This window comes from Caenorhabditis briggsae (genome assembly GCF_000004555.2).
Source record: "Caenorhabditis briggsae complete genome, chrX, whole genome shotgun sequence".
In the NCBI taxonomy this organism is placed as follows: Eukaryota; Metazoa; Nematoda; class Chromadorea; order Rhabditida; family Rhabditidae; genus Caenorhabditis; species Caenorhabditis briggsae.
In genome coordinates this window covers 11,160,767-11,170,895 of record NC_013491.2, presented here as the reverse complement: position 1 = coordinate 11,170,895, position 10,129 = coordinate 11,160,767, and the positions used below count along the sequence as shown (strand labels likewise).

General features: G+C 38.5%; 2 protein-coding genes across 2 annotated transcripts; both read right to left on the bottom strand.

The window, feature by feature from the left end:
* Positions 1-49: 49 nt before the first annotated feature.
* CBG14759 lies at positions 50-2,145 on the bottom strand (the record flags this gene model as incomplete). Its single annotated transcript, XM_045239770.1, has 11 exons — positions 50-57; positions 99-180; positions 225-335; positions 383-508; positions 559-638; positions 687-810; positions 1,278-1,469; positions 1,524-1,673; positions 1,725-1,811; positions 1,856-1,963; positions 2,077-2,145. The coding sequence occupies 11 exons, from the start codon at positions 2,143-2,145 to the stop codon at positions 50-52; spliced, it is 1,137 nt and encodes a 378-aa protein (XP_045095511.1).
* A 3,983-nt stretch (positions 2,146-6,128) lies between these two features.
* Positions 6,129-9,273, bottom strand: Cbr-hbl-1 (the record flags this gene model as incomplete). Its single annotated transcript, XM_045239769.1, has 5 exons — positions 6,129-6,260; positions 6,314-6,633; positions 6,679-7,255; positions 7,303-9,157; positions 9,227-9,273. The coding sequence occupies 5 exons, from the start codon at positions 9,271-9,273 to the stop codon at positions 6,129-6,131; spliced, it is 2,931 nt and encodes a 976-aa protein (XP_045095510.1).
* Positions 9,274-10,129: the final 856 nt, after the last annotated feature.

Genomic DNA, 10,129 nt, shown 5'->3' with positions numbered 1-10,129 from the left:
GTGAAACCAAGAATGATAGTTGACAGGAGAAGAATTGAAAGAAGAACAATCATAGAACTTGAAAAAAGTTTCAGGATTTTCTGAAAATATTGGATCACCTGTTAAAGTAGAAACCGGTTCGGTAGCTTTTTCATATCCTTGACACTCGAAAACCCAATCAGATTTCGGTTTTCTTGAGTTCTAAAAATGTTATAATTTCACTAAACAACGTAAATTTACCTTACCGTAGTCAATGTTTTGAATTCTTCCCAACGACATCCACCAACTTGCTTTCTAGTGCAGAAATGTGGGAAAAGTTCAACTCGAGTTTGATTGAATCCCATTGACAAGTAAAACTTAAATGTTTGAAAGTGAGCTAATATAAGATTTTTTGACGAATAACCTTTAAGGAGAGTTCCCCGAAATCATCATGCATCTCGATTGCAATATGTGCACCGTAGTTTGGAATATCTTCTGGATGTCCATCCAGACGTAATGATTCCCAAATGGTGACAAGATTTGTGTCATGCTAAAGTTTAAGTTTTAGATCAAAATTATAAAAGGTTGCCTAGAACATACCCCACTAACGAATACACCCCTGCTAGTGTTTTTCTGAAGATGAGTCTCAAAATATGACATAATCAACTCATTGTGGTAATCTAGAAAAACAAGTATTGTTTGAATGTGTCAAAGTGACTTCCTCGTACCTCCAATAGTAGAATTTTGAATTTTAACAATAGCATCGTGAACTAAGAAACTCATATTCATAATTCGATTCTCATATCCTCTGGCCCAAACCGGATAGGGAAGTCGTTTGTCGTCGAGGATATGCTGAAATATATTTTAACAGGTTTTCTTTTGGTGGTGCGCGGACTGAATTTTTTGAATTTCGGAACACCAGAATATTCCGAAGGAAACATTTATCGAATGCTAGGATTTCCGAGCATTTCAATTTGTTTCGAATTTCGGAATTTTGGAACAACTTTTTAAAGTTAGAATTCCGGAAGTTTGGGAACCAAACTTCTTCGAAGCTACCGAGAATATTTGGAACCAAAAACCGAAGTTTGTGTCATGCGCCTTGGAAACTATAAAACTTTTTTTTGATCCATTGTTTTTTGACTTGCTAATTTTCTATCCCGAATATTCTCAGATTCTTAGGAATTTTCTCAAAAAGGTAGTTTTAGTTTCGTTTCTGAATCTTTTTTTGAATTAGAATCTCATTACGAAAATTCTCGAAGAACTTCATATTCCGGACTACGCTGTACGTATGCTCCAGTTGAAAAAAAACCACCACTAACCCGAACTTTCAAAGAATCAATGATATGATTATATGTGACAGCTTCTGTGATTGGTTCAAACGCATGATCTCTGACCAATTGCAACAATTCAGGATCAATCTTTTCCATTTTCTCCATTACATCTGCGTATTCCGATGACTTTTGTTGGTTCACACCGTAGACTGGACAGTTATCAATAGCACCGAGAGAGACCTAAAAAAAGTTTTTTGTTATCAATTTTCTTTTGTCTTTTTAAGTCAAATAAACCCAATCAATTGATGCATCAGTTTGTTGGGCGACGGGTTGCCAAAGGATTTCAGGATTCCAAGTTTGATATTTATTAGGTGGTAGGAATCCTGCAAACATTGCTTGTGCTGATGCAGATGTACGGTTATCGACTCCAGTGTAAACGTGGAACTGTAAAAGGTGCAGAAATCAAGTTCATTTATTCTTGAAAAAGGCACAAACATCATTGGGTCTATAGGTGTCTCCAAAATGGTCTCCATAAATCTCGCGCAGTCTTTTTCCAAGTTGAAATTCTTCATAAATTCCTCTCTAAAAATAGCAACATTTTTTCACATTCCAAAAAAACAAGAAACTTTGGTCAGCTCTCCGGGCCACGCGATTTGTTGCCATTCAGTGTTGTTCTTGTCGTCTCCTGGGAAATAAATGTAGTGTCCGGGCGTGCGCTCTCCATGACGGAACCACTGGAAAAAAGAGATTTTATAATATATGTACAAACACTTCCATTTTTAAAAAATTGGAAATATCATGAATAGGAAGTTTAAAATTGGAAGGATATTAAAATATCGAAACTCACAATCTGCACAAATTTCAAAACTCCTAACGTAGCTGGATAAAATAGAAACATCAGAAGCAGCGTCCTCATTGTTAAAGATGTTTTTCAGCAAACAAATGAAGAAAAACTGTGTCTTTTCAAACAGCGACACGCTTATCAGAGGTTGCGTCGGGTGCACTGTATTTCTAGCGGAGCATTTGGAAAATCAATAGCTGAATGTAGGTAGTCTACAAGACACAAAATGAAGACTTGTTTGTGTTTTGTACATAATGGTGATAAGATATGGATATTGTAGTACCCGTGGTCTTTGATGATTGTGCTTTTTCTTTAATAGTCTGCAAAAATTACTATTTCATTTTTGAACTTACATACGATACTGGCTCAAAATCAATTCCAAACTATTATTGAAACAAAAATTGAGTGTTTGAGTATCTCAACAAGTACGGTTAACACCAATGGAGCCCTTTGCTTTCACATTTGAGCCAATTTATCTCGATTCCTGTAAAATGTATCAAAAAAGTAATTGACTGACAACATATTTTTTATACTATTATATTTTTGATACTATTTTGATACTACTTCGTTTACCACTTTTTGAAAATCTTCTTACAGGAAATGAGATATATACGGCTAGAGTTGGCGGTTTGGGCATTTCATTAAAGTATTCACGGTATTTGGTACTGGTCCGCTTCGTCTAAAAACATTTAGTTATTTTAAAACACAGCTTTTTTTTGTAAAATCACTTTAATTTAATTTTGTTTATTGATCAGGTGTAATAAAACATTGGAGGGCAGGACATGAAAGAGGGGAAACGAGATAATTTAGATATTTGACACAGGAAAGATGTAACCGGTAGAAAAAGAAAAATAGGGAGCAAATTTATCAATAACGGGTAATATTGAAAGAAATTAAGGATTCAAACTCGGAAGGTAGGAGAAATCGGGTAACTTGGGAAGTGATGGCGTTCCACAGGGGAACAATTGAAGAAAAATAGTCAGAGGAGTAGGGCTGAACAATAATTAAGTTCATAGGGCGACGAGGGGAGGAGGAGTATTTGACATGTGCATTTAGGTTAGGAAAGTAAGCGGAGCCATTTAAAAATTTATAGAGAAGAATTAGTTAAGCTTTTAGCCTACGATGTCGAATGGAGAACATATTGAGGATAGAAAGACGATCAGAATAGGAACTGTACTGGATATTACAACGCTGGAAAATAAACAACGCTGGAAAATAACAACTCTGGAAAATAAACAACGCTGGAAAATAACAACGCTGGAAAATACTTGCTGACAAGCTAAGTTGTATAAAAATGCATTGCCATTCTTGTTCCACTGATTTCAGTAGTAATTTTGAAACTTCTGAAGTTTTTTTTTTGTTTTATATGATTTATTAATTCAGTTGAAGTCCAAGAAGGTGGTGGTAATCAATAGAGAAACAAATATATGTGGGAGAATTCTTGAAAATTTGAAACAAAACTAGTTTTTGAGAAACAGATTTGATCACTCTATGGTTATTCTGAAACAGTTTTCTCACCGGTATTGTGGTATAAAAATTAATTTCTTCTTCTTCTGGAACTCCACTCCACGTCCACGTGCCCAGATCATACTGTGACTATGAAACTTCATCTTTAAAAGACCCTAACCCTTGTAGGCATCAGATCTCTCAAGACATTAACCCCTTACTCCTGAAAAAGTGAACATTGCTTTTTCGTCCCATCAATTGTTATTTTTTCCCAACGGACCACTTTGATCTTTACCGAACAACACTTCAAAAAAATAGTGTAATGTGAAGTGGAGTCTGTGGCTCTTTGACATTGAAAAAAAAGATCCCTTTCATTTTTTTTGCTTCCCCAATGCACTTTAAGATATTTTTTCTTTCCGCAGTTTCTTCTCCATCACTAAAGGTCAAACCATTGGAATTTGACAGGACAGAAGATATAAGAGAATGGAAAAATATGAAGATGACTGCGACGTAGAAGAAAAACGGGAACGCAACATTTTCAGGTCGCATGTGAGAGAGGATGAGAGACAAAAGGGAGATAAGGAACGCGCGATTTTATTCTTCACTCCGATGAAACCTTGAACATGTCACTTCATCAATCAAAACCGTTTCTCCGATTCCGTTCGTCCCTCGCCACGCCGTCGCCAAACATACGACACGACCTCAGCAAATTTAATTTGAAAGATGAGATTTTTTTCTTCTCCAAAAGTTCATTTGAAAAAGTGTTGCCAAAGTGTAAAATCGGGAGTGTCATTTGTGAACGTGGTACGAGCTGTCTTTTTACACTTTAGTGGTCGCTACTCGTGATGCTATTTACGAGCGGCGTTGGTCCCTCGAAAATTCGTTTTTTTCACTCCTACTGATGACTAAAGGATTGTCATCGAGAGAGTAAAAAAATACGTAGTGAACTTTGTCTGCAAAAAATAAACTTTCGGACAAGAGGATTTGAATTTATTTGCAGGTGGTCACAGCAGTTTTTTTTTCAATCCCATAACTTTGGAATTTCCATTCAATTTTGTACGTGCAAATTTAAGAGAACAATTTTTAATGATGATTTTTATTGGATTGGATTTTTCATAGTGGAAGCCGAATACGACTTGAGATAGAGAAATTGTACATGACTAAAAGGGAGGGAGTTTGAGGTGGAACGGTTGTATAATGGGGTTTAATTTTTTGAGGTAGAAAAACGGTACATAACTAGAATTGGGGACAGTTGGGGAGGTAGAACGCATTATACAGTCATAGGCCAGTATGGAGAGAAAAAATGAGTTTGAGGTAAAGAAAAAAGGATTGGGGATGGCAAATTCAATGAGGTACATAATATTGGATAACAGTAATCAAGAGACAAGTAGTTCATAGAGAGGAGGAGGTTTTTACTGAAAATGGAGCATAGTAAATTCCTGAGATGAGTTCTGGGAGATGAGGTGGGCCAATAAATTTTGATGAAGCTGAAAAGGCTATACAAAGGATGAATAATAAGCACGCAATTAGGTTGAAACGGAGAATGTATGGCAAAAGGCTTGGGATGTATGAAGGTAAGGGGGAGACTGAAATCAGAATTTTTGGGAGGACATGGGAGTTTTTGAAAGAGGTACATAAGCAAATTGAGGTAGCATGAACAAAAAAAAACGGTTATTATTAAATTGCTTGATGGGGTAGAAAAGTTGTAAGCGGGTTTGGGAAAAAGTCACTTCGGTTATGAAAAAAAGTAATGACAAACTAGATGAAAAACGAATCATTGGCATGAATTCTAGTTCGAAACGGTTAAAACTGCAATACAATCTCTGATTCCCAAAATGTTGGGAACCACGATAACCGTAGGAAAAAAAGAAAGGAGACACGAGTTGGTATGGGATGGACAAGAGACGAGTTCGTATGATTTTTGGGGAGAGAGGTAGGGGGACGGTTGTAGGGGGCTATAATTAAGGGGAAAATACACAAAATGCTATAACAAGAAAGAAGAATCATGCACATATTAAAAAATTGGGTGAATAGAAAATAAATAAGTTGTTTGAAAGACATGCAAAAGAGAATAAAGCTTATTAGTGGAGAAGGGGCCTTAGAAATTGAGAAAAAATGAGAATGAAATCATTTGAAGGTTTTTTTGGAGCACGCAAAGAAAAATTTCCATATCCCGAAATATTGAGAAGGTACATAGTAACAGAAACAAGTATTCTGGAGGAGAAGGGGTACTACATGTACTTTGGCAAACAGTATACAATTGCTTCTAAGAGTGACACGTTTAATAGATTGGGGGTACAGAGAGTAAGGCTCTTTTAGGTATTTTCGTTTTGGCGTCATTGAAACAAGTACGGGAATATGTTTTGAGGTAGGGATGATAAACAGAAAAAGTATATAGTGATAACTAGTGGTTTTGAGATTCCATGGAAATGGATGGTTTGAGGTACAATTGCAAGAACATGGCCAAGATTAAAAAAGGAAACAAATAACAAAACGCCCGAACATTGATAAGTTAAAATATTAGGAAAAGAAAAACCAGCTACAAAACGAGTCTATTCCCAAATGGAAGTTTCGTCGACTAGATGAGGGTAAGACTATGAAGGGAGAAGTCTTCACTGATGTTTCGCTTGGTACATGTGGAGAGCAAAGCTCAATGTATCGTGGCATTGGTATTGACACTTTCCACATTTGAATGGATTTCCTGGAGTATGATGCATCATGTGAGTATTGTAGGCTTCTTGATTCTAAAAACTTTTCAAAATTAGAAATTCAGTTCTGAAAAAAAGAAGTTACTTACGTTGAATGGAATATTGCAGTGTTCGCATTGGAGCATATTCCTGTTCACCATATTCAAAGCAAGAGCTGCCTGGGTCAGGAAGTTCTGGAACATTGCTTGGTCCGGCCTCAAGGAAATTGGAATTGGAGCAGCAATCGGAACTGGAACATGTGGTGGAGAAGCGACAGATGTGGTGTCTGATGGTGAGTGGGGAGCAGCATCATCAGCGCTTTCTCCATCCCGATCAAGAGCGCTGTCATTGCTGCTGATTGGGCTGTGGCTGGAGTGAGCATTATTCTGTTCTGATGTCTTGCACTTGACATCGTCATCTACGGAAGAAACTGAAAACAAGATTTATTACTCCTGAACCCCTCTTTCCTAATTACCTTGAGAGCTTCCTGTTGGCGAGACGGCTGAGTCACTGCTATGTTCCATTTCTTCATCTCCACAGTGACTATCCTCAGTTGTATTGTCATCCTCAATCTTAACATCGCACTCCATGTTTTCTTCATCTTCGTCTCTCACATTTCCAAGAGTTGGAAGATTCAAAGTGTTGTACAGAGATGCGATGGTGGTTGGAACTTGATTGGAACTGAGAATGTGAGACATGCTGTGACGGATCTGCTCTTCTTGGGTGCCAGCAACAAACTCGCACAATGGACATTTGAAAGTTTGCATTGGAACACTTGGTAAACCGGCAACACGGATCAATCCATTGTCGAGATGTTTGTTGAGAAGCATCTGATTTCCAAAAGTGAAGCTTGGTCCAGCAATCAATGAGTTGAATTGGAAAGGTTGAGCAATTGATGGTGTTTGCTCAATTGGCTCTGACTTGATTTCCTGTTTCACAATTGGACTGAATGTTATTGTAGCGTCTGACTGGCTCAGGGTTGGTGAGCTATCTCCTCCATTCATCTCGATACCTTCCGGCACTCTTCTGTGGTTGTACTTTTTCAAGTGAAGCTGAAAACAAAAATGATTAATTTCAATTTAATTTTCTTCTCAATTACCTTCAAGCTGTGGCAGTATTTGGTAGCATATGTGCAATCCATACATCTGAATTGATAATGGTTGGTGTGACTCTTCATATGCGAGTTGAGCATTGACTTGTTGACGCAGTTGTAGGAGCACTTCTTGCACTGGAATGGCTTACTTCCAATGTGATTTCTGTAGTGATACTCCAAATGATGCTTGTACTCGGTGACGAAATTGCAGTGTTGGCAGTTCAGTTGCTTCTCAGCTGGAATGTGACTTCTGGCATGAGCCCATTGATCATCCTTGGAAAGACTTTGGTGTCCACACTGTTTGCACTTGAAGATCTTAATCTTTCCACTGCTGCTTCTTCTGCTCTCTCCATTGGATTGCTTCTCTGGTGACGCCGGCTCTCCTTTAATTACCTGAGAAACAACTCCCAAGGCTGAAGCGAGATTCATTCCTCCTTCTGGCATGAAGTTTGGATTTTCAGAGATGGCCTTGATATGATCCAAAGCTGAAGTTCCAAAGTTCGATTGTCCAAGTGTCGACAAAAGCGATGGAGTTGATGTCATGTCCAACGTGAGAGCCGAAAGAGCAGATGGCGGCTCTGTGGTGGAGGAAGCAGTGGCTGCTATAGCATTGCTTGTTGAGTCCAAAATAGAGGCTAGGGTAGTGGAAAGGTTGAAACTTTCGTTTATTGGACTGGCGGCGCTGCTATCTTTGGATGATATGGATCCTTTTGGTGATGACGAGGTGTTGCTGCTAGTCTCCTTCGCTGGCTCTAACTCCAATCCAGCTTTCAGTTGCTCCTCAACAGTATGGGATTCTCTCATATGCTTTTTCAGCCTTCCTTCTGTCCTACTGGTGTAATCGCACATACTGCATTGATGGTCTCCATGTGTATTCATGTGACTGTTGAAATGGAATTTTGACGGGCACATAAATCCACATATAGGACAAACGAGCATCGGCACCTGGCCATTTGGTGTTGGCGGTAAAGCCACCGGTCCAAGACCAGGCGGCCTACAAAATGAGGCAGATGTGGTGGTAGGGGTGCTGGGACTACTGACAGCCGGTGCAGCTGCATCCTCATTGTTGTTGTTGGTGCTGCTGCAGTTGTTGTTGATGTTGGTAGAAGATGGTGATCTCAATAAAAGTTCCTTTGGCTCAATGTTTGAAAATGCGGAACTTCCGCTTCGCATAAATCCAAATGAATCTGATACAGGCTTTCGTATTCTTTCAGCCGCTGACATCACATCTTGGAATTCCTTGGCACCAAGTCCCAGTAAAATTTGTGTCTCTGGTGTCATTGGAATCGGGGCAGCCAATGGTGTTTGTAAAAACGTCTGCATAATTGGGGTAAGAATAGTTCCACTGGTCTGGGGTATATTAGCTTCTGGCTCTGGCTGATCTTTTGGTTGTTCTGATTCCGCTTCCTCTTTTTTCACTTCCACTGATCCTTCCTCTGGTACTATCGTATCCTCATCCTTTTCATCTGTGTCCATCTCTTCTATCGTTGTCATGCACTCCACATCAATATGCTCATCAGTGTTCACGGAGCTAGCTCCATCATTGCTCGGTGACTGTGATGCTGATACATCGTAGGAATTTGTGTGCTCACTAGATTTTCTGTCCTCCTGCAAAAACATATAATTATGTCGGCTGAGGTAAGTAAAAAAACATACCTCATTTGGGCTAACATATCCTGCATCCGGACTGATTTTCTCGCTCGGCTGTTTTGCTGTTAACATTTTCAAAGATGACGTATCGAAATTTCCAGTTAAATGCGTTGGCACTTTAGATGCTGTTTCACAACACTTGTCCCAATCTGTTAAGCTGTTATTGTTTGCACTCCAATTTCCGCAGTTTCCGTTAGGAGGCCATTCGTCTCTGAAAATATGACTTTATAGCTACAGTAACCTAGAATTACAGTAATCCTAAAACATCCAGGACACTCACCCTATCAGTGCAGGCTGTTTTACATAGTCCGCGTAATTGAAAGGCATCTGTGTCCTCCTTGCTCCCTTCAGTGTGATAAATGTAGGAGAACTTTCAGTACGCACCTGCAAAAATTGGAAGTTTAAAAGTAGGTAAGCAGGTGGAAAGAGGGTAATCAAGGAATCAAGAAAAAAAAGCAAAAACGATAAAAAAAACAACTGTTAGAGAGAAGTGGAAAAACATGTATTCCACGTATGAGGGAGAAATAAGTCTTATCTAGTCATGGGACGATCACAAAAAAAAGGTTTTTTGGGAGCTGTAGACTGGAGATAAAAAAGAATAGCAGTATAAATAGAACATGCAAATAGAAACGTAAAAAATGAAGGTAATTGCTAAAAAATAGAACGACAAGACAAAGGTTAGCCCAAGGGCACCGAATGATTAAAAAAAAACCTCGTGCCATCCCTTCAAAATTTTCAAAACAAAAAGGGCTTGCAAACGAAAAAAATATCTGCATTTCAAAACCTTATTTCGCAATCTAATTTTTTTCCTAAATTGCACTTTTGACTAAAAATAAAAAGTAAAAAACAACATGCTCTATTTTTTTTTCAGAAAAACAGCTTCTCCTTTTTCCGATGAGGTTCTCTTTTTTTTCCAAGGGACTTGAAAACAACAGAAAGATGTCTGAACTTTTGGGAAGCAAAAAAAGTTTTGGAGCAAAAGCAGCAAAAACAGAGAGGAATCGGTTTGTAGAAAATCTAAAACTCAAAAACAAACGGGTGGGGCCATCTGGTCAGAGAGCTTACCCATTTTTCCTGGCCAGCTAAGATCCTTCAAGATGTTTTTTGTGCATTCCTAAGTCCGAAAGTGCGGCTGAATCCCTAATGTTCTTTTTTTCCTATGTTCTTTTGTTCGGAAAAAAAG